Source organism: Cervus canadensis, chromosome 16 (assembly GCF_019320065.1).
Source record: "Cervus canadensis isolate Bull #8, Minnesota chromosome 16, ASM1932006v1, whole genome shotgun sequence".
In the NCBI taxonomy this organism is placed as follows: domain Eukaryota; kingdom Metazoa; phylum Chordata; class Mammalia; order Artiodactyla; family Cervidae; genus Cervus; species Cervus canadensis.
In genome coordinates, this window is record NC_057401.1 from 37442502 (window position 1) to 37468177 (window position 25676).

Genomic DNA, 25676 nt, shown 5'->3' on the forward strand with positions numbered 1-25676 from the left:
AGCCATAGAACACCATCCCCCAAGCTAACTTGGACATTAACCACTTATTCAATGATTTCAGACTGCTACAGAAACAGAACAGAACTCACTCATATAGTGAAGGAATTACTGATGGGACTAAGAACACAGTCTTCAAGTGCAGGTGACAAATGTTTAAACTGATGAATTCGTTGAGATGAAGACAAGGCAAAGAAACACCAAAAGGCTGAAGTCTGAGAAATCAGTTTCAGATCGTAATAAGGAAACATTTCAAAAAATAAAGAGAGCTAAAAGATACTCAACTAGACATGGTTTGAAATCTCTACTTAAGAACCAGAGTTTCAAAATGCTGAATATAAACAATAAAAGTGGCAATTAATTTGATTTTTATTTACGTTAAATATATTTAAACATTGTTCTTAGAAATGCTTATCTTTACATCAAGTTTTCAACCACTGAAGCATAAATCTATTCACCTAGTTATAGTTCCAGGGGAGAGATCAGAGCATGAAAGATGTATTTCTTTCTTTAAAAAAATTTTATTAAAAAGAATAGATACATGTATATGTATAACTAAATCACTTTGTTGTACACCTGAAACTAACACAAAACGTTAATCAACTGTGCCCCAATATAAATATTAAAAAAAAAAAAATCCACAACATTGTAAATTAACTATACTGCAATAAAAAATAATAAAATTTTATTTGTGTCTTTTTTACTGAAGTATATGTAGTTGATTTATAATGATGTACTAGTTTCTTGTGTAAAGTGATTCAGTTATGTGTGTGTGTATATATATACACACACATATATATACACATACCACACATACACACACAAAGAGAGATTTTTAATAACCATTCTTACTATTAGAATTTTGAAATTATCCCTTAATCTCCACAAAGTAGACTTGCATAGTGATTTACACCGAAGCAAAAGGCTTTTTTTTTTTTTTTTGCACCTCCTGCATGTATATATCATTTGAAATGTTTTCATGGCCAGATTATGTTGATCACTGTACACAGTAGTCATGTATGGATGTGAGAGTTGGACTATACAGAAAGCTGAGTGCCAAAAAATTGATGCTTTTGAACTGTGGTGTTGGAGAAGACTCTTGAGAGACCATTGGACTGCAAGGAGATCCAACCAGTCCATCCTAAAGGAGATCAGTCCTGGGTGTTCATTGGAAGGACTGATGTTGAAGCTGAAACTGCGATACTTTTGCCACCTCATGCGAAGAGTTGACTCATGTGAAAAGACCCTGATGCTGGGAAAGGTTGAGGGCAGGTGGAGAAGGGGACGACAGAGGATGAGATGGTTGGATGGCATCACCGACTCAATGGACATGGGTTTGGGTGGACTCCGGGAGTTGGTGACAGAGAGGGAGGCCTCGTGTGCTGCAGTTCATGGGGTCACAAAGAGTCGGACACGACTGAGCAACTGAACTGAACTGAACTGTACATAGTTGGTTGGCCCTTCAGACATGCCATACACGTGCACAACCAGGAAGTAAAGAACTATAATCATGCAATCAATTTCTGGCTTGCCTTTATTCCAAATTAAGTATGAAATACTTAATGGATTACAGTCTGCCATTACATTTTAAATGACCCATTCTCTCAAGTACTTGAGTTTTAAGATATAACTGTTCTGGGCTAGAATATGTGAGCTAGATTGGTATTATATGGTATTATATGTGAGACAGATTAAGGGCATAATGGAATGGAGGGCCACCCAGAAACCCAAACAAAAGCTAAGCGAATACCAGAAACCCTAGAAAAGAAGAAGGGTTCTCCAGTGCCTCCCTCCTGAGGCCTCTGTGCATTATGGTATCTCCATATTCCATAGCTCAGTTCTAACTCTCCTAAGACTCTCTTCTTCTATGAGAAAATAAGTTTTGTATGCAAAGGGATCAAGGAAAATTTAAGATATGGGAGTGTGACAAATCACACATCAGTCTTCAATTTCTATTTATACTTCCTTCTACAGCAAAACATTCTATACATATTTTTTAACATTTATTTATTTATTTGGTTGCACCGTGTCTTAGTTGTGGCAGGCAGGAATTTTTTAGTTGTGGTGTTTGAACTCTTACTTGTGGCATGTGATAAGATCTAGCTCTCTGATCTTATGAAACCCAGGCCCCCTATATTGGGAGCATGGAGTCTTGGCTACTGGACCACCAGGGAAGCCCCCCCTCTATATTATTAAACTGGACAATTTCTTGCTCTGCCCAGAATTCCCAGCTTCCTTTAAAGGCAGGAGTGGCCACAGATCACTCAGTGTCCAGTGAGATCTGAGCGTATGCCGCTTCATGACCTGGGCTTTCCCTCCTGCCAGCTGGGACTGGGAGCCCCCCTGGGCCATTAGAACCAAGGCAATACCCTGGATGGTGGAGTAACAAGTCTGGGTAAGAGTCCTCAGTGTGGAGCTGAGTGGCCATAGCAATTTGGGACTTTTAATTGAAAGAGAGAAAAGTCTATCTTGTTTAAGCCACCGGGTCACATTGTGTCAAATGCATACACTTGCTAAAAAAGGGAGTCTGCAAGCTAATACTTCAGACAAGCACTGATAATAAACAGAAGATTCTTTGGTCTTCTTCAATCTTCTGTTAACGCTCTGTTTAATCCTATCTTATCTTCCCAGGTGCTAATTACAGGCATCCAAAATAAAAAAAAAAGCCTACAAGTCTGGGAGAAATGATTCATTTCTAAAGAAACAGAATGCCACTTCCTAAATCAGGGAAGAACACAAGCAAACACAAAGGTCCTCTTTAGAGTCAGCACTGTGAGCTTAGGAGCAGACTTTCCCAGCTGACTGCTATCACTGTGTCTATGGTGCTATTTGGCAAATAGGTGATACGGAATGGGGTGTGTGTGTTTAGTTGCTAAGTTGTGTCTGACTGTTTTGTGACCCCATGAACTGTAGCCCACCAGGCTCCTCTGTCCATGGGATTTCCCAGGCAAGAATACTGTAGTGGGCTGCCATTTCCATCTCCAGGGCATCTTCCTGACTCAGGGATTGAACCTGTGTCTCCTGCATGGCATGCAGATTCTTTACTGTTGACCCACCGGGGAAGCCAAGGAATGGGGGGACCTCCACAAACCAAAAACATGAGTCATGAGCTTCTGCCAGTTTGGGGATTTCTTTTTCTGATTTGTACTATGAGAGTGTTTGGCTTGGTGATAATCACAGCTTTTTTTTTTCTTTAAGATGTGAAATATTTTCAAAACCTGATGTGCAAAAGAGACTGGGCGCTAGGATGTTCACACGTATGCTTTCACCTAAGCCTCCAAAGCCATCTAAAATGATGATAATTGAGATGTACTGGGCTTTCCTGGTGGCTCAGACGGTAAAGAAACTGTCTGCAATGCAGGAGACACAGGTTCAATCCCTGAGTCAGGAAGATCCCCTGGAGATAGAAATGGCAACTCACTCCAGTATTCTTGCCTCAAGGATCCCATGAACAGTGGAGCCTGGCAGGCTACAGTCCATGAGGTCACAAAGAGTCAGACACGACTGAGTGACTAACACTTTCACACTATTGGTACCACACACAAGGCTTTATCTACTGACAGTGTTTGATTCCTGAGATTGTTTGTAAAGCATTTATGAAAAGCCTGTGGTCAGACTTCTAAACATTTGATGTGGAAGGATAGTTGATAAAGAAATAGATACTAAAATCCCTTTGCTTCTGAACTTAAATCCAGTCACCAGTTTAAGAAGTATGTAATTGTACCAAGTTAACCATGCTGTACACTGTGTGGATATAAAGAATTAAAAGGGTCAGTGTAATGATATATTTTGAAAGCAGGGTTTTTTCTGAAACTCTGTTAGGGCAGTTGGGTTTATGGTAACAGATTTTCATACGAGTTCTCACTGGGTATTAGAATTGAAGATAACTGGATCTTAGCAATAACATAGCAACACTTCAGGTAGGTTGACTGAAAAGACAGCATCTATGACCTGACTCTTGAGAGTCCCTTGGATAGCAACGAGATCAAACCAGTCAATCCTAAAGGAAATCAACCCTGAATATTCAGTGGAAGGACTGATGCTGAAGCTAAAGCTCCACTACTTTGGAGCACTATGATAAGATAATGAGATAAGAAGACTCATTGGAAAAGACCCTGATGATTGAAGATAGAAGGCAGGAGGAGAAGGGGACGACAGAGGATGAGATGGTTGGATGGAATCACTGACTCGATGGACATGAGTTTGAGCAAACTCTAGGTGATAGTGAAGGACAGGAAGCCTGGTGTGCTGCAGTCCATGGGGTCGCAAAAAGCTGGACACAACAGCAACCGAGCCATTTAATTCATCCTTTCATCAAATGTTTTGGGCTAACAACAACCACTAAAGCACAGTGACTAATGTCCTTGCCCTTCCCTTGGATTCTGACACGCATTCTTGAGGAAAGAAAGGAGTGGGTGTTACAGCCAACAGGAAGGACATGAGCAGTAAAGGCCATCACGTTTATCTTGTTCACTGTAACAGGAAAAATTCTGAGAAGTGTTGTTCTAGATAATGCAACAGATTTTCCATGTACTTTTATCCATGCCACTTCTCCTTCTTTTGTTCCTGGGTTCTGTTTGCATGCTTTCAAGAAATCATGAGAAGTCAGTGCCTCACTCAGACCAAAGCAAAACAATAAGCCCGAGGACCAGAGTGCTGACCTCATTATTAGAAATGAGAGAAAAGTGACAGGCAGCTCGAGACATTTCCAACTCACAGGATGTATGGAAGGTGTTCTGGGGCTGCCAAGTGCTATGGATTCTACCAGTTTCAATCAGAGTTGAAAGAAATGGGCTGTGACAGTTTCCACTAACCAGCCCAGAGAAGAGTCCAGGATGGGAGGATGGGTCTGCAGCTTCCCCTCCAGCTTGTTTTTAGCTTTTTTTTTTTGGCCATGCCTTGTGGCTTGTGGGATGTTAGTTCCCTGACCAGGGATCGAACCTGTGCCCCCGTGTAGTGGAAGCATGGAGTCTTAACTACTGGACTGCCAGGGAAGTCCTCCCCTCAAGCTTCTTGGAGAGCACTATCATCTCCACTGGCAAGGAAGAGGGAACTGCGCTGGGGTGTCCAGGTCTCACTGCATGACTCCCCTGGCTTTCAGGAACCGAGTGAGGGCTCTGGTAGTAAATACAAACTCTATCCAAATGGTGTTAGACAGCCACAAAAAACTATGCTTCTTAAGTTTTTAGTACAGAAAATGATCATGGTAATCTTTTTTTTTTTTTTTTTTACTGGTAGGATTTAGAGTTTATTATATAATGTGATGTCAACTACGTAAAACTGCACCAGGAAAATCTGGCAGGAAATACAGCAAAACAGTAGATTTTTTTTTTTTTCTTGGAGTAGAACCACTGGTTATCTTCTTGGTAGTTTTCTGTATTTCCCAAATTTTTTACAATGAACATGTATTAAGCATTTTTTCCCCTTTAATAAAAACATAGGGTAGCGATGTTCAGCTATGATGGAAATAATGAGACTCCTAATCTATTTTTTAACATCAAATGCAGTTAAACAAAATCATATTACAGCTCAAATTTATTCACACTAAATAAACTTTTTTAGATTATGATTTTCTTAAAGAAATCCCATCTACTTAAGAGGACACATCTCATCACGGGGATGGTAGCCACTCATACTGCTCTGTATGTATGTAGTACAACTTTAAAAGTAGTAACAATAAACTTTAAAAAAAATGGATCTTGGTATTAAAGATGACTTTATTTAGCAACATAAATTAGTGTTCCCTTCAAGGGAATCACTTAGAGAAACCATTCTTTCTTCTGCTGTTATTATAATAATCTGTGCTCAGTTATGTCTGACTCTTTGACACCCCGTGGACTGCAGCCTGCCAGGCTCCTCTGTCCATGGAATTTTCCAGGCAAGCATATTAGAGTGGGTTGTCATTTCCTTCTCCAGGGGATCTTCCCGGCCTGTGGATCAAACCTGCATTTCTTATGTCTCCTACATTGGCAGGCAAGTTCTTTACCACTAGTGTCACCTGAAGTATTGCCATTTCTCAAAATATTTTTTGGGAGTTTTCTGTGGCACTGCTCTGGGAAATCATTCTGTTACTTCAATCACTCCCTATTTTTAACCAAAAATGGTTTTACCAGACTGACACCTCATTTACCTGACTTGACTTTAAGTGGCTCTTCATCTGTCTTAAAAACACAAGTCTATTCTCAAAGAATAAATATTCCCAGACCCTGATATTATTTTTTAAGTGCCACAGACTTTATGAAAACAATTCTGAAATATGAGTTTTCCGGCCATATTTTGAGTAATAACTGTATTTTCATAACACTTGACCAATCTGCCCCCAAGATGACTACTCTGGGGTGTCAGTGTTTTCAGGTGGAAAGCAAAAGGGATCCATCACAGATTAATGAAAAGCCTCAATAAAGACTACAGAACAGACTAATCTTATATTCCAGTAAAAACCAACAAAAGTCTATTAGAAGACAAAGATTTTCAAGTACAATAGAGAAGTGAAAAGCCACCAGTAGTTGCTTCCACCTTTTGGTGTGGACAACAGGGGCAGAAACCCAGGCTGGCAACCCAGGGACTCCTTCCCATAAAACAATGTTCATAAAAGACAAGACTGCACTTCCTTTTCTATCTGACTTGATCATCACTTATCAACACTGGTTTCACGTTAGAATCATCTGGGAGCTTTACAAAAGTACCAACTGGCTGGAAACGTTCAGACATTCTGAATCTCTGAAGACAGAGCTGGGATACATATGTGCGGGGTTGTCTGTAGGTGTGTGTGTGTGCGCTGTTTATTCTTTTCCTTCTTCTCCTTTCCCCCTTTAAGCTCTTTCGCCCTTCCTCCCCTCCAGTTCCCAGGTGATTCAGATGCACTAAAATACAGTAAGGGGTGAAGACCAAGGGCAGCTGATCCACGTGAAGATCCTGCCTTCTGTCCACAGAGCCCACCTCAGCTAGTTGATGAAATGAGCACCTGAACAATTCACTCCACTCATCACATTGTACCAGGATTCGTAAGAACAAAAATCGGGGGAGAATACTTGGTCCATATATATCATCCTGGAAAATAAAAATTTTAAATGGGGGATAAGAAGCATAGTCTCTAGTTGACTAACCACATATAAGATGAAATCACTTGTAAAGGGCCAAATAATGAAACCACATCAGAGCCCCGTCACTGGAGGAGATTCTATGTTTTTCTTTTGGTTGATCTGTATAGAGTGTAAATTTTCTACAAGGAATACGTATCATTTCTGTGATACCTACTTTCCTGCTGGCCTGTTGGCTTAAGAGAAAAAGATGACATACCGGCAGTATCTTGGGCGGTCACATCCACGCCGTGTGTAACCATGACCCTGAGGCATTCCACGTGTCCTTTCGTAGCAGCAAGGTGAAAACTGGAAAAGAGGTAACACAATCTCCTTAAGATTGCCACTCTTTATAGACTTACCCCGACCATGTTTTTGCCTCTTGTGTACACTATCTCTCACTTAAGCTCCAAACCACCTCATGAGTAGGTCTTACTATCAACCTCATTTTAAAAAGGAGAAAACAGATGCTTGAAGTGGTCTGATAATTTTCTCATTGATATTTTTATTAAGTAATGGATTAGGAACTAGATCTTAGGTCTTCCCATGTAAAGATAGGCTTGAAAAAAGTAAAATTCAACTACATTCCTTATTCCTTTAGGAAAAAATGACCAGAGTCCCAACTTGACTCAATTCCTAAATATATAAGTAATTAATCAACTTTTTTTTCTGTTTTCCAGTGTTTTTAACAAAGTCATTTGTTCAAGTCAAACAATGGTCAGAGTTCTTGGACAGCATCAGTATCAAATCCATTGCTGTGTTCTAGCAGATAACAATAGTTAACTGAAGTTGTACACAACTACACAACTTATTGTGTGTTGTACACAATAAGTGTGTGTACACAACTACACAACTTATTTTACATGGCTAATGTGTGCCAAGCATCTTATTACCCACTTTAGTACACTAGCTCTTTTCTTTTCTTTTTTTTTTTCATTAGCTCTTTTCATTCTCATAAAAGCCTTTTTAAATTAAAAAAAATTTTTTTGGCCACATCAAGTAGCACGTTAGAGATCTTAGTTCCCCGACCAGAGACCGAACTCCTGCCCTGTGCATTGGAAGCAGGGAGTTTTAACCACTGGACCACCAGGGAATTCACCATAAAAGCCTTTTTACGTGAGTCCTAACACCATCTCCATTAGATGGCAGGTGTCTACACTCAGGTGCAAACAGCATTAAAGGAAGCCCACAGTTAGGCATTGGAACTCAATGACACTTGAGGGTACAAACCTTGCTCAGCATGTTTAGATTTATCATTAGAAAGAGATAATATCCTCATAACACAGGAAGCTCAGCTCAGTTCTCTGTGATGAACTAGATGGGTGGGATGGAAGTGAGAGTCAAGAGGGAGGAGATATATGTATACATATAGGTGGTTCACATTGTTTACAGCAGGAACTAACACAACACTGCAACGCAATTATACTCCAATAAAAATAAATATTTTTTAAAATAAATAAATATTTAAAAAAAGAGACAACATCCAAAGGCCACAGCCATCCTCCCTGCAGATCCCAGGGTGAGGGGCACTTCCACGGCAGAAGGAAAGCAGAATCCCACTGAGCAGCCATGCCTTGAGGAGGTTAATGCACCTCTGAGCTCTCCAATGCCTCAGACCTGTCTTAGGGAGTTACCTTCTCAGGATACTTGGTGTCTGTACCTCTGAATTAATACCCAGGCAATATTTTTCCATAGGACAGGATCTGTCACTGGGCCCCATGGTCACACCCAAGTAGCAAATCCAAGAGCTAAACTGATTCAAACTCAAATGAGCTTGACCCCACAACTCTGCTCTGGAGAACTGGGCTGACTGAGGGTCGGCGGGTAAGCAAATAGGGTTGTATCAGTTCTGGTTGCAGATCAGCCATATGTTAGCTATGTATCTTTGGGAAGTCAATTTAAGCTCTCAGAGCCTAAATATCCTTCACTGTCAAGTGTGCGGATAGACTCAGATGCTTTCTAATGTTCCCTCCAGCTCTTACATTCTATCATTTTAGCTTCCCTGGCTCTGATCACATTGACCGTTTCTTCATTTGTGCAGCAACTTATGTGTAATGTTTCTTTAAAGTCAAAATCTACTTTATAGTAGATTTACACATATTGTATAATGTTTACACATTACAGTGAAGCTTTGATCATATGGAATGACTCGGGAATGTGTGACTTGTTTAAGTGAAATTTCTGATTAAATACTGCTTAACCAAAAAAACCGCACCAAAAGTCAAGACAATAAACAGTAACACCCGTTTTCAGCATTGTTGGGGTAACTTAATTTTACAATTAATGAACTTCATCTTTAAACAGTAAATCATTTAATCACAGTGAAAGGTTTCTAAAATTTCCCCACCCTTAGTAACAGTGTTGGCACTAGTGGTAAAGAACCTGTCTGCCAATGCAGGAGACATAAGAAACGCGGGTTTGATCCCTGGATTGGGACAATACCCTGGAGGAGGGCATGGCAATCCACTCCAGTATTCTTGACTGGAGAATCCCCTGGACAGAGGAGGCTGGTGGGCTACAGTCCGTAGGGTCACAGAGTCTGGATACAACTGAAGTGACTTAGCATTCATGCACATGCAGTAAGTAACAGTGTATATTACATAATTTAATTGCTCTTGAGGACATGAAACCACTAAGAGACTCAATTATTGAACTCTGCTTTCAAATGATGGATCTAAATACCCCAGATTATTAAGCCCTAATATTTATTAATATATTTATCTTCTTTTCTTAATGTCTATGTGCTTGTTTCTAAGCTGTTCACTCTGCTATATCCTATGACCAGGGGAGAACTCAATCAAAATGATCTGGACAAGGCAGCCAAAAATCTTTTGCTAAAGATGAGAATACCAGGAATAGAAATTATCACACTCACATGCACACACACACACATGCAAATGTGTATAGATACAAAACTTTGGACTGAAGTTTAACATATGGACTTCCCCTGTGACTAAGCTGGTAAAGAATCTGCCTGCATGCGGAAGACCTGGGTTCAATCCCTCGGTTGGAAAGATCTCCTGAAGAAGGGAAAGTTTACCCACTCCAATATTCTGGCCTGGAGAATTCCATGGGTTGTATAGTCCATGGGGTCGCAAAGAGTTGGTCGTGACTGAACAACTTTCACTTTCACTCTAACATATTTAAGCTACACATCTCATAATTGTATAGTTTGCTAAAACTTCTCAAGTGGAACATGTCCCTTCTGCTTTCACGCTGAAGAAACACAATGTGGCCAGAGACCCAAAATCCCTCCTTGTATCTCCTGTTAGCACCCCAGAAGATCTCCATGTGACCCTTCTAGTTGCTAACTCCTTTCTCCCTGTGATAACTATTTTTCTACTTTAACTTGGAAGAAATGGACAAATTCTTAGAAAAGTGTAACTTTCCAAAACTGAACCAGGAAGAAATAGAAGATCTTAACAGACCCATCACAAGCACGGAAATCAAACTGTAATCAGAAATCTTCCAGCAAACAAAAGCCCAGGACCAGATGGCTTCACAGCTGAATTCTACCAAAAATTTAGAGAAGAGCTAACACCTATCTTACTCAAACTCTTCCAGAAAATTGCAGAAGGTAAACTTCCAAACTCATTCTATGAGGCCACCATCACCCTAATTCCAAAACCAGACAAAGATGCCACAAAAAAAGAAAACTACAGGCCAATATCACTGATGAACATAGATGCAAAAATCCTTAACAAAATTCTAGCAAACAGAATCCAACAACATATTAAAAAGATCATACATCATGACCAAGTGGACTTTATCCCAGGAATGCAAGGATTCTTTAATATCCGCAAATCAATCTATGTAATACACCACATTAACAAATTTGAAAGATAAAAACCATATGATTATCTCAATAGATGCAGAAAAAGCCTTTGACAAAATTCAACATCCATTTATGATTAAAACTCTCCAGAAAGCAGGAATAGAAGGAACATACCTCAACATAATATAAAGCTATATATGACAAACCCACAGCAAGCATCACCCTCAATGGTGAAAAATTGAAAGCATTTCCCCTGAAATCAGGAACAAGACAAGGGTGCTCACTCTCACCACTACTATTCAACATAGTGTTGGAAGTTTTGGCCACAGCAATCAGAGCAGAAAAAGAAGTAAAAGGAATCCAGATAGGAAAAGAAGAAGTGAAACTCTCGCTGTTTGCAGATGACATGATCCTCTACATAGAAAACCCTAAAGACTCTACCAGAAAATTACTAGAGCTAATCAACGAATATATTAAAGTTGCAGGATATAAAATTAACACACAGAAATCCCTTACATTTCTATACACTAACAATGAGAAAACAGAAAGAGAAATTAAGGAAACAATACCATTCACCATTGCAACAAAAAGAATAAAATACTTAGGAGTATATCTACCTAAAGAAACAAAAGACCTATACATAGAAAACTATAAAACACTGATGAAAGAAATCAAAGAGGACACAGAGGGAGAAACATACCATGTTCATGGATTGGAAGAATCAATATTGTCAAAATGGCTATACTACCCAAAGCAATCTATAGATTCAATGCAATCCCTACCAAGCTACCAATGGTATTTTTCACAGAACTAGAACAAATAATTTCACAATTTGTATGGAAATACAAAAAAAATACAAAAAAAAAAAAAAATAGCCAAAGTAACCTTGAGAAAGAAGAATGGAACTGGAGGATCAACCTGCCTGACTTCAGACTATACTACAAAGCCCACAGTCATCAAGACAGTATGGTACTGGTACAAAAGACAGAAATATAGATCAATGGAACAGAATAGAAAGCCCAGAGACAAATCCACGAACCTATGGACACCTTATCTTCTACAAAGGAGGCAAGAATATACAATGGAAAAAAGACAAACTCTTTAACAAGTGGTGCTGGGAAAACTGGTCAACCACTTGTAAAAGAATGAAACTAGAACACTTTCTAACACCATACACAAAAATAAACTCAAAATGGATTAAAGATCTAAATGTAAGACCAGAAACTATAAAACTCCTAGAGGAGAACATAGACAAAACACTCTCCGACATAAATCACAGCAAGATCCTCTATGACCCACCTCCCAGAATATTGGAAATAAAAGCAAAAATAAACAAATGGGACCTAATGAAACTTAAAAGCTTTTGCACAACAAAGGAAGCTATAAGCAAGGTGAAAAGACAGCCCTCACATTGGGAGAAAATAATAGCAAATGAAGCAACAGACAAAGGATTAATCTCAAAAATATACAAGCAACGCCTGCAGCTCAATTCCAGAAAAATAAATGACCCAATCAAAAAATGGGCCAAAGAACTAAACAGACATTTCTCCAAAGAAGACATACAGATGGCTAACAAACACATGAAAAGATGCTCAACATCACTCATTATCAGAGAAATGCAAATCAAAACCACAATGAGGTACCATTACACGCCAGTCAGGATGGCTGCTATCCAAAAGTCTACAAGCAATAAATGCTGGAGAGGGTGTGGAGAAAAGGGAACCCTCTTACACTGTTGGTGGGAATGCAAACTAGTACAGCCGCTATGGAGAACAGTGTGGAGATTCCTTAAAAAACTGGAAATAGAACTGCCATATGACCCAGCAATTCCACTCCTGGGCATACACACCGAGGAAACCAGATCTGAAAGAGACACGTGCACCCCAATGTTCATCACAGCACTGTTTATAATAGCCAGGACACGGAAGCAACCTAGATGCCCATCAGCAGACGAATGGATAAGAAAGCTGTGGTACATATACACCATGGAGTATTACTCAGTCGTTAAAAACAATTCATTTGACTCAGTTCTAATGAGATGGATGAAACTGGAGCCCATTATACAGAGTGGAGTAAGCCAGAAAGATAAAGATCATTACAGCATACTAACACATATATATGGAATTTAGAAAGATGGTAATGATAACCATATATGCAAAACAGAAAAAGAGACACAGATGTACAGAACAGACTTTTGGACTCTGTGGGAGAAGGCGAGGGTGGGATGTTTCGAGAGAACAGCATCGAAACATATATATTATCTAGGGTGAAACAGATCACCAGCCCAGGTTGGATGCATGAGACAAGTGCTCGGGCGTGGTGCACTGAGAAGACCCAGAGGGATCAGGTGGAGAGGGAGGTGGGAGGGGGGATAGGGATGGGGAACACATGTAAATCCATGGCTGATTCATGTCAATGTATGACAAAAACCACTACAATATTGTAAAGTAATTAGCCTCCAACTAATAAAAATAAATGGGAAAAAAATAAAATTTAGATTAAAAGCTAAAAAAAAAAAGACTTCCTGGATTTCCTCTGCATGCATGTTCAGTTGCTCAGGCATGCCCAACTCTTTTGTGACCCCATGGACTATAGCCCACCAGGCTCCTCTGTCCATGGAATCTTCCAGGCAAGAATACTAGTGGGTAGCCATTTCCTCCTCCAGGGGATCTTCCTGACCCATGAATTGAACTCACATCTCCCACATTGTGGGTGGTACTTTACCACTGAGTCATAGGGGGAGCCCTGTATTTTCTCTGGATTGCACACTGTATTTATAGGGCATTAAACTTGTGATATGTGACTTGAACATGTGACAATGAACCATTTCTGTAAGGCCACTTCTGCAGGCTGATAAATGTGCTCTGATGAATGTGACACAATATTCTATGGATGGCTTGGCAGTTGTATAATTTTCAGCATCATATTTGAAAGGTCAGTGGTCATTATAAGTCAAGAAAAGTGAGGTGTGAGGAAGTTGGGCTCACTATCCAATCCAATTTTCTTAGACATTGCTTTTAAAAATGAAATTGTTAAAGCAATCCATCTTTGATGGTTATAACACGTTGTTTTGAGGGATCCAGTTAATTAAGGTTTCACTGCATATGTTTTAATAAATAGTGTGCATGTGATTTTGTTTTGCCCTCTCTCCTCAGAGTTTTGATCATGAAGAGACTGTTTCCTTTATTTTGGGAAATCTCCAATTATTCTTCTGTAGAACACTGTGTTCTGATGAGAAAATGAAATGAGTCTTTTCCCAATTCATAATTTTATCCTCATACATTTCACCTGAAACTTCAGCACTCGTTGTTCTTACAGAGAAAATGAACTAGTATAAAGATAAATAATTATAAAGAGCCAATTATCCATATATAATGATAGATGTTTATGCTTGTATTTTTATAATGCAGAATCTCCTATTTTTAGCTAATCAAATCATTCTTAGTTGATAAAATTCAACTAACTAAACCAATATTTCAAGGTGTTTCTGAAAGGAGACTCATTTCCAGGTGTTTATTGTGGATGTCACATAAAAATTGTTCTTAAGGATCTCATTTATCATATCTTTTCATCTCTGAATTTTTCTACACATATACTTAAAAGATAAGCACTTTACAAAGTAGAAATAATGTGATGAAATCTTTTGTATCCAACAACCTTGTTTCATGTATACCCTTACCAACCATTATTATTTTGAAGCACATCTCATATCACTTTATTCTTAAATATTTCAATATGTATTTCTAAAATAAAATAGCTCTTAATGAAAATGTAATAACAATATCATCACAACTGAAAGTTTTAGTAATTTTTCAATAATGCCAAATATTCAGGCATTGGATATTTCTAATTGTTTCATAAATATTATCATTTTTGAATAGTTTATGGAAATCAAAATCCAAAAAAAGTCAACATATTGAGATCTGGTTGATGTCTAATAATGTTCCCTTTTTTTTTTTTTTTTGGTCCTTGCAATTTGTTTTATGAAAAAGCCATGCACTTGGGCCTGTAGAATTTTCAGTATCTGAATTTTCAGTATCTGCACCTCCCTCCCCATAGTATTTTTTAACATGTTTCTCTTGCCTCTACCTGTTCTGTAAACTTTTAGCTAGGTTTAGAGGCTTGGTTTGATACAGGCTCAGTTATTGGCAAAGCAACTTCATGAGTGGTATCGTGTACTTTCATTGAAGACACATAATGTCTAGCTGGCTCCGTTTCAGTGATGTTAGCAACCACCGATAATCACTACTTGGAGTCGTCCTTTGATTTGTGGTTTGCCAAGTGGTGACATTCTAATCCATGATTTTTTTCTTATTCATTAGCTGGAATTCTTCTAGAGAAAAAAAATTCCCTTGATGACAATTTAGTTTTCCAGAAATACAGTTCATACAGGAAAAAGACACATCTGATCTTTTACTTTAACGAAAGTTTTCTTAAGAACGAGTTGGTGGCCTTGTGTCTGCTAAAGGAGACCAATGTGGTGTGAGAAGATTAATGTATGTAAGTTAAATAGACATGTGTATGATAGCCAATCAGTTCTCCAGATTTTTTGATAAACAAATTTAAGCATTTTCACCACTGTACATCCCCATATTTAATACTACAATAAATGCATGTGAAACCCATTGCCAAAAATATTTCAACTCTGCATGTAATTGAGTTGACTGTTTAAGATACTTGGGCATCGTGAGTAAAATGCTTTGATGGGAGAATGTGTCAAATCACCTTAATTGTACAGAATATGTTAAGTGACTTCAAAAGGATTTTTGGATATAGTGTTAAGGCCAAAGTAGGAGTCAGTTTAAAAGGTTTAAGACACCCTACTCCAAAGATAAGAAAAACAGTTGACAAATAAGAGCCAGTGCTCAGTCTAGAACATGATGCAAAAAAATAAATTTTATAATTCAGATTTTAAATTGTAGACTTATTCTTGATAAAGTAACCAACACCCCATCTACAACACATATGGGCACACACATGGCTGTACATACTACAGCCGTGTTCTAAAACTGGGAAAGTTTAAAAGTTCTATGAGAACATCCTGTGAAATAACAAGGCCTCTTCAGTAATGAATTAGAAGCAAAATCTTCAACAGCATATTCTACATTTTATACTCTATATAAATATGATACACTATTCTTTGTAATATATACGATACAGGCTATTTTATACTATGTTCTAGCATTTAAAAATATGTGGGCTAGATTTAGAAAGAGAAAATATAAAATAAGAAAGAATAACTACCAAGACATACAGTTATTTGGTATTTACTGATCACTGTGATTAAATACTCTGATACTTATAAAGTATCCCTTTATTTAATAATATATACAAAAATCATTTTACTACCTTATTTGGGATAAAATGTCTATAACCTGAGTTTGCTAAATCAATTATCACATCAAAGAACACCCATATGATCAGTATACTGATTTAGCTTTGCCCTGTTCTTAAGGAAACTGTACAAATGCAGAAGAAATAAGGTATGAAGTAGACAATGAGGTGACTGTGTCAGCAAGTCCCTCACACCAACAGCACTTATACATTCAATCCAGTTACCTTACACCTGAGCAGCAACAAATGACCAACAAATGGAGCTTCATCGTTTGGTCAATTCTCCTCCAGCTGCTGGAAGAGAAAGCCCTGTCTTCCCTCTTTCATTCCCCCAGCCCTGTGCCTAGAAGAAGCTCCTAATCAAGCTCCTAAGCCATTATACAGAAGGGCAAGGTGGGAAAACTACCTTGCTATTCTTCTGTGTGTACTTAATTTGGATATCCAGTCATTATAAGGCTTTAACTTCAGAAAATCTGGTCCTTATTCCAAACACCCAAGATTCTGAAAAAATCAGACAAAACTTCCAAACTTTAGAGCTTTATCAAAGCTTAAAGGAAGGACAAACATGTGCAGCCAGATGAGAAAGTATAACAAGAAGCAGGATATTGGGGAGGCAATACACATCATCTTCAAGGGCTCAGGCTAACTGGGTTTGAATCTGCACTCCGCTGCTTATTAACATTGAGTGGTCTTGGGCAACTGTTCTCTGTATCCCAGTTTCCACATCTGTAAAATGGGCTATGAGGAATGAATGAGGTATATGTAAAAAGTGCTTAGCAAAGGGTGAAGCATGAATACGTATCCAAAGAAATGCCACCAATTATCCGAGCCTCATCAACACAAGGCAAGGAACAGAGATAGAGACATGCTGCTTAATAAAAGGATTTGTCTCAATGTTCAGAAAAGACAGACCAACAGAAATTAGGTCAGAACCATCACTGCTTAAGAAATGAAGAAAGAAATACGGTTTTCTCTGGGTTTATGCTACTCAGTGCTCTCTTGTGATTTAAATGGAAAGGAGATCCAAAAAAGAAGGGATGTGTGCATGCACGTTACTTATTCACTTTGCTATACCGTAGAAACTGACACAGCAATGTAAAGCAAGTATACTCTGATTAAAAAAAATAAAATTAAATTGAAATTAAAAAAAAAGAAGAGAGGAGGAGCAAACCAAGAAGAAAATCAAGGGGGCCTGGGAGGGAGGTTCAAGAGGGAGGGGATCTATGTATACTTATGGCTGATTCGTGTTGCTGTATGGCAGAAACCAACACAATGTTGTAACGCAATTATCTTCCAATTTTAAAAAAATGTGAGAAAAAAAGAAAGAAAAGCAAGAAAGAGTTATAAACAGTCATTGATGACAAAAAAAAAAAAAAAAAACCCACCACCAAAAACAAAAACCATCTGAGATCAGCCTTGTCTAATGCTCACACTTGAGCTGCTAAGATTCAGGCACCTTCCAGAAGTGACAATCCCCAAAGCAGGGTGTGGCAGCAACAAGTCATTAGCATTTAGCCTCCACCTGAGTAACTTTTTATAAGATATTCAAGTGGAGCGTTGGGTTCGGTTGGGTGGGAAAACATGGTTAGTCATTCACAGAACCCGGATCTGTAAATGACAGTGAGTAGGTTTCCTTTCTTATGCAGTGCCTGACACATGCAGGCATCATCAGAGTCCGGGTGACTGGTGGGTGCTGGTCTGGGCTGCAGGTGGCATCTGTGGTGCTGCCTCAGGCTTAAGGAGGAGATGGCACCCTGAGTCAGCACACAACTACTGAAGATCTTGGCTGGTGGCCTCTAACAGTCTGTGCCCTGGATAGCTGATAAAAGAACACACCTCTAGGTAAAGATAGTTTGCAGACTTGGGTGAGGTGGGTAGGAAAAGTACTAGGCTGAAGAACAGCCCCCCTCACCCCAAAACAGAGACTGTTCTTGACAAAGTTAATCCCAGGGCATTGGAACTAATTTGAGCATGGAATCATTTCTATAGTTGTCTACTTTTATAAATCGCTATAGCTGAATATATTAATTCATTTACATATTTACCATAGTAGGGTATTTATGTGCCCGACACTGTTCTAAGCACTGAGAAACACATGATGAATAAAGAAGCCCTCATGGATCTCAGCTTTTAACAGGAAGACTAAAGATAAACCAGTGGTTCTCCACTGGGGGTGATTCTGCCCCACCCAGGGGACATTTGGCAACACCTGGAGACAGCTGCGATTATTATTCACAGGGTGAGGGATGGTATCTAATGTATAATGACCAGGAAAGAAAGGGAAGGAACTAGTCACTCAGTCATATATGACTCTTTGTGATCCCATGGACTAGAGGCTGCTAGCCTCCTCTGTCCATGGGATTCTCCAGGCAAGAATACTGGAATGGGTTGCCATTCCCTTCTCTAACGGATCTTCCTGACCCAGGGATTGAACCCACGTCTCCTGCTTGGCAGGCAGATTCTTTACCACTGAGCCACCAAGGAAAGAACAGAGATGCTGCTATAACATCCTACAATACACAGGACAGCTCCCCACAACAAACAATTCTCTGACTAGTCTAAAACGTGAATCATACCAACATGTCCAAATGTCAATAGTGCCCAGGTTGAGAAACTCTATGATAAACTATTTAAAACCATGATGTTGAGATATAATCCTATTAAAACAAATTAAATAAAGACTTAAGAAACAGCATGGGCAGATTCCAAACTTTTTATTTTACGGTATGTCAATTCGGCATTTTAAAACGCACAATTCAGTTGTTTTCAGTATATTCATAAAGTTGTGCAACCAACGTCCCTATCTAATTCCAGAATATTTTAATCAACTTAAAAAAGAAAATTCATACCCACTAATATTCACTTCCCATCCTATGCCTGCCCTTGGCCATCAGTAATCTACTTTATCTATGGATTTGCTTATTCTGGACACTTCATCAAGATGGAGTCATACAGTATGAGATTTTTTTTGTGTTTGTCTTCTCATGTTTGGCCTCTTTTTGAGGCCCACCCATGTGTAGCACATACAGTATGATATTCCTTCCACTGAGCGGATATATCATATTGTGTTTATTCATTCATTGGTTATGGACATTTGGGTTGTTTCTACTTTTGGGTTATTTTGAATAAGGCTGCTAAAACATTTGTGTACAAGTGTTTGTGTAGACACCTGTTTTCAGTTCTAGTGGGTATAGACTTAGGAGTGGAATTGCTGAACCATATGGTAACTATGTTAGTCTTTAATGAAACGCGAGACTACTTTCTAAAGCACCATTTTACACCCCCAGCAACATGAGGGCTCTAATTTGTCCACATCCTAGCCAAGACGTGTTGTCTGGCAAATTTTAAGTTGAGAGATGAGAATTTTAATTACACCTAAATTTCCCACAGAAGAAACACTTCAGTCTTTCTTAATGAACCCTTTGAGGTAGTTATTGTTAACTAATTATCAGCTGAAATTTCCCCTTAGAGGAATAGAAAAGCGAAGGCAAAATGAAATCAGAACATCCTTGGGCTTTGTCTCTGTAGGCTTTTACACCTAATTAAAAAGTGGGGCCTCTCCTTTTAAAGACAAGAAACGTCACTCAAGTGTCGATAGGAATACATTTTATGAGTCTACTGGCTTATCCCTTCATTTAGAGAGGTCAAGAATTCAGTGGAGGAGGGAGGGGTATAAACACCTCTATCCATCTGTCCAACCCCAGGCCCAGTGGCAGGGACACTCGTCTCTGCCCAGGGATACAGCAGGGCGGCCGTTCAGATTCCACTACAGCCGAAGTGACAGCTCTTCAGTAGCCCGAATCTTGGATGCTCCCAGGGTGATCCATGGACCAGGAGCTGTTAGACAGGCAGGCTCTCAGGCGCCACCCAGCATCACTGATTCAAAAGCTGTGTTTACAAGTTTCCCAGATGATCCCCATGTACGTGACTGCTTTCCAAGGGCTGCTCTAAACGGAGGGCGAGTTCAGAACCTCACACCATCCTTTTCACCAAGGCACCCATTGTTTCAAACTTCTTTTGAAAACATAATCCCTTAGCCTTGAAAGCAATCTTGTGGATTTGCCTCACAAAAAAGGAATTGATGCTGTTTTAAGTTTCATTATAATAGGCCATGTTTAGCTTTCTTGTAAAAAAGACTCAGCTGGGCCCTTCCACAGAGGGGTAACTAAAAGGCACAAACAGAGCGGCCTAAAGATTTACATCATGCTCCTCTGATCCCTTTGCTGCTTACTGATATTTGGAATTTCTCTGCTTTTGTCACTTGGAAAGTTCCCAAGGTTTCTGCGCTTAAGAGTTTTCTGATTCCCCATCCCACCCGGAACCCACCAACCACCCTTTCCTCTTCCTCCTCCCTCCCTCCCACTCCCAAGAGAAGACCAAGAAAACCTGGAGAGCCCAGAACAACAGCTGGGTGGCAGCCCAAAGGCACAGAAGAAGAATAGCAGGAAAAAAAAATGAGTAGCCTAGGAGGCTGAAATACCACGGCTGGGTCTGCTGCCTTGTCATCAGGGTTGAGGTACTAACTTCACTTCTCTCACCTCTAAACCATATTTGAGCAACTGAAAAAAAAAAAAAAAAAAACCCAACAGCAGCATCAACAATAATAGCAGGATTTCTCTGGAAGTATACAGTGGATAAGAATCTGCCTGCCAGTTGAGGGGACACAGGTTCTATCCCTGGTCTAGGAAGATTCCACACGCCCTGGAGCAACTAAGTCTGCACTCTGCAAATACCAAGCTCTTGTGCCTAGAACCCATGCTCCACACCTAAAGAAGCCACTGCAACGAGAAGCCCATGCACTGCAATAAAGAGTAGCCAAAGCCCGCACACAGCAACAAAGACCCAGAGCAGCCAAATATAAAAATAAATAAAAAATTAAAAAATATTTTAAAAAGCTGTTTATCTATTGAAATACCATGCTCCTGTAACTCATTACATCCCCTAACAAGGCTCCGGAAGGAATAATTATCATCATCCCATTTTACAGAGGAGGAAGCTGAGGCACAGAGAAGTCCAGTGAACTTGCACAAAGCCCCAGAACCAGTAAGTAGGGGAGCCTGAATTCTGACCTTGGTGTTCTGCCTCCAGAGTAGGAGGCAGGCTTCATCACCAGGCTGAGAAACCACAGTACTTGTTAGATCTGTCTGCAAACTATGAAACACCACATAATACAACTTACTGGCTGTGCCGCTCTTAAAGAAACAAAGTTTAAATTAAAATAACTGGAAATATTTGGCCAAAAGGCAAATACAGGCTTCTTACTAGGGCAGATGAGGGTTGCCCGTGATCTCAAATGAAAAGGAATGTATCCAACTGCCACAGCACACAGAGCCCAAAACAGAGGCTTCATTTCCTTCAGAATCACTCAGCAAGTTGTGCAAACTTTCTCAAATTCAAAACCTTGGGACAAGGCCACGATATTCTTCAAGGCCCTTCACCCGAAGGAGATTTGAAACTGCTGCTATTCAAAAGCCTGTGAGTGATGGCCGGGAAGGTTCCTTCTATCTTGTAGAGCTATTACCAGCACAATTCTTTTGGTTCCTGTTTGCCAGCTGAAGCATATATTTGGAGGAAACACAAACTCACATGGCTACTCTCAGAAGACCTGGATTGTTAATGCATGTTCATTCACAGATTTCATTCAAACTCTTTCTTGAATGAAGGATTTCACTCCCAACTCTTTCTTTCTTCACAAGCAACCCAGCTCCCGATCCCAAAAGAGCTGGCCAGCCAAGTGAGGTCAGGAATGCAACAGGCTGGCCACCACCAGCAACTCTCTAGTCCTGACCACTGCTTCTGCAATCAATTTTTCACACCCGAAGTCAAGCTATAGAAAATGACCATACACCAAACCCTACTAGCACCATCAGACACACCCAGAATCCCATCGAGTTAGAAGACTGAGAAGAATAAACTGGTCTAACATTTCACTTCATAGATGAAGTTGCTGAGGCTCAGAGAGGTTGAAAGTAGTGAAAGTGTCAGTCACTCAGCCGTTACTGTCTGACTCTGTGTGACCCCATGGACTGTAGCCTGCCAGGCCCCTCTGTCCATGGAAGTCAGATTCCTCTGCCCATGGAACTCTCCAGGCAAGAATACTGGAGTGGGTTGTCATTCCCTTCTCCAGGGATCTTTGTGGCCCAGGGATCAAACCCAGGTCTCCTGCATTGCAGGTGAATTCTCTACCGTTTTCTGAGCTACCAGGGAAGAGTGGTTAGGGAAATGTGGAAAAGATCAGGACTTGAGTTCACTGCCCTGACCCTAATAGCAGTTCCTCCCTGCTAAGCCCACATCTCCCTTCTTTCTTTTTAAAGCTCTTTATTTCCAAGAGAGGAGTAACAATGGTCAGCGAGACTCAGAAATACTTCACAACAATAACCAGCTTTTCCTTTGCTTATTTATATTATTATTTCACAATAATAACTAGCTTTTCAGAGTTGGACTATAAAGAAAGCTGAGCACCAAAGAATTAATGCTTTTGGACTGTGGTGTTAGAGAAGACTCTTGAGAGTCCCTTGGACTGCAAGGAGATCCAATCAGTCCATCCTAAAGGAAACCAGTCCTGAATATTCATTGGAGGGACTGATGCTAAAGCTGAAGCTCCAATCCTTTGGCCACCTGATGTGAAGAACTGACTCCTTGGAAAAGACCCTGATGCTCGAAAAGATTGAAGGTGGGAGAAGGGGACGACAGAGAATGAGATGGTTGGATGGTATCACTGACTCAATGGACATGAGCTTGAGTAAGCTCCGGGAGGTGGTGATGGACAGAGAAGCCTGGCATGCTGTGGTCCATGGGGTCGCAAAGAGTTGGATACGACTGAGTGACTGAACTGAACTGAGAACATCAGCATCTCCCCAAATCGCCTATACTTTAACTGCATTCCTTTTGTAAGGCATCTTTCTGGTGGGGGAAAAGATATTAGATCATATGAATAAGGGAAAATAAGTATTTGGAATTAGGACTTAACCCAAAATCTTCCCGTGGCCCACCAGGTTCTATATGAGGGGCTACTGGCTCCCACTGTGATCTCACCTTCTAGTTCATTCCCTGTTCGCTGAGCACATCAAGCACCCTCCTACCTCAGAGCATCTGTCCAGCTGTTCCCTCCACCAGGACAGTTCTAGAAAAGTGCATGGCTTGCACCTCATTCCAATTCAGGAATCTGCTCAAATGAAGGTGTGTGCTCAGAGAGGCCTTTCTTGACCAGGTTTATTCACAGTGGCCCTTAGCTGCTGCTTTTTTTTTTTTTTTCAGTGCATCTGACATTATGTTAAAGAGGCATGTGATTATTGTCTGACTGCCCTGTCAGAATACACCTTCCATGATGGCAGAGATTTTGTCTAGTCTATTGCAATTTTCCTAGCAGAGAGATGCGATCTGGGGTGCAGGGTTGGGGTAATGCAGGTTTTAGTTTTGAATTTGTCCATTTGAAGTTTCTATTTTGTGTTTCACTAAACCAAGGGACAGGCTTCCCTGGTGGCTCAGTGGTAAAGAATCTGCCTGCCAACGCAGGGGACTCGAGTTCAACTCCTGGGTTGGGAAGATGCCCTGGAGAAGGGAATGGCAACTCATTCCAGTACTCTTGCCTGAGAAATCCCATGGACTGAGCAGCCTGGGGGGTCACAGTCCACGGGGTCACAAAGAGGACTTAGTGACTAAAAAAACAACAAACCAAGGTACACCTATAAACTGGCATGACCATGTTTTTTTCAGGTGGTAAGTTTTTAAGAGAGAATTTGTGTTATGTTACTGACTCTGCTTCCCAACATCATATCACACAGTGTGCCCCCTGGACCAGCAGTCTTAGCATCAGGGGGGGCTTGTTAGAAATGCAGATTCTTAGGATCTTGCTCAAACTCAGGGAAGAAGCCTAGCAACCTGTGTTTCAACAAACCCCCTAGGTGATTCTGAAACATGTCCAATTTTTAGGACCACTAGCATTGTAGGCAGGAGCAGGAACTAAAAGCCAGCATTCTTTGGTTCTGGTCTTAATTATGCAATCTCCAAGTATGAGACAATGAAGTCACCCACATTCATCAGCTTCAGTTTACTCACCTGGTCCATATGACCACTGAAGGCTTTTACAGCTCTAAAGTCTGTGATTCCAACCCAGCCTACCAAGAATTTCATGGGACTTACTTGCTGCAACACCTAAATTCTAATGAGGTCACTGAGCCTCAAATGAGGCTTAGCATACACCAAATATTTCAGTGGGACAATCCTTAATCCTTAGGCCAGGATTTCCGTTTCAGATTATAATCTGAGGGAAAGGAAAGCATCCCTGTCTAATAGCTTCTAGTCAAAAAAGCCTTGAAAAACTATTCTCCTCTTCTAGCAGGGATCAACTCCACAGGCCCAAGAGAAATCGCCTCAGGCAGAGAAGTAGTAGGCCTGCCTGTGTTTCAGGTATTTCAAAGGTAGATGCAACAGTGACTCTGATCACTGCTTCTATCAGTAACTGAGGTAGCAGACAGTTTGAAAAATGGAAACATTGGTTGCCTTCTCCTGGTAAACATTTCAGGTAGATATAATAAAAGGTGACTGGCATAAAATAAATAAAGACAGGATTATTGTTGTTAAGTGCCCATAATGTGCTAATAGAGTCAGCTATGCTTCTTCTCAGGACAGAGGTCTCCTAGTGACAGGAGGACGAGACGCTGAGATGAAAGATCACATACCCAGAGATAAGAAATCCCAAGACACTTAAGCTGAACATCGGCTCTTTTTCTTCAGGACTGTTTGGTTTCACAATGTAGTCTGAAAGTAGTACTTGGGAAATATGAAATCTTCCTTAGGGCAAATGATTTGTCTCTTGTATTCATGATCAATGCAAAGAAATAGAGGAAAACAATAGAATGGGAAAGACTAGAGAGCTCTTCAAGAAAATTAGAGATAAAAAGGGAATATTTCATGCAAAAATGGGCTCAATAAAGGATAGAAGTGGTATGGACCTAACAGAAATAGAAGATACTAAGAAGAAGTGACAAGAATACACAGAAGAACTATACAAAAAAGATCTTCGTGACCCAGATAACCACGACAGTGTGATCACTCACCTAGAGCCAGACATCCTGGAATGTGAAGTCAAATGGGCTTTAGAAAGCATCACTACGAACAAAGCTAGTGGAGGTGACGAATTCCAGTTGAGCTATTTCAAATCCTAAAAGATGATGCTGTGAAAGTGTTGCACTCAATATGCCAGCAAATTTGGAAAACTCAGCAGTGGCCACAGGACTGGAAAAGGTCAGTTTTCTTTCCAATCCCAAAGAAAGGCAATGCCAAAGAATGTTCAAACTACCACATAATTGCACTCATCTCACATGCTAGCAGAGTAATGCTTAAAATTCTCCAAGCCAGACTTCAACAATATGTGAACCGTGAACTTCCATATGTACAAGCTGGATTTAGAAAAGGCAGAGGAACCAGAGATCGAATTGCCAACATATGCTGGATCATCAAAAAAGCAAGAGAATACCAGAAAAAAAATC

General features: G+C 40.1%; 1 protein-coding gene across 11 annotated transcripts in view; it reads right to left on the reverse strand.

Annotated features, from left to right (window-relative positions):
• The window catches only part of RAI14 (retinoic acid induced 14), a 160724-nt gene that overhangs the window by 27592 nt on the left and 107456 nt on the right, over window positions 1–25676 (reverse strand). For all 11 annotated transcript variants that reach the window (XM_043488745.1, XM_043488752.1, XM_043488748.1 and 8 more), the window contains one exon: window positions 7297–7385. In XM_043488745.1, coding sequence (XP_043344680.1) covers window positions 7297–7385 — 89 coding nt within the window. The remainder of the gene's footprint in view (window positions 1–7296; window positions 7386–25676) is intronic.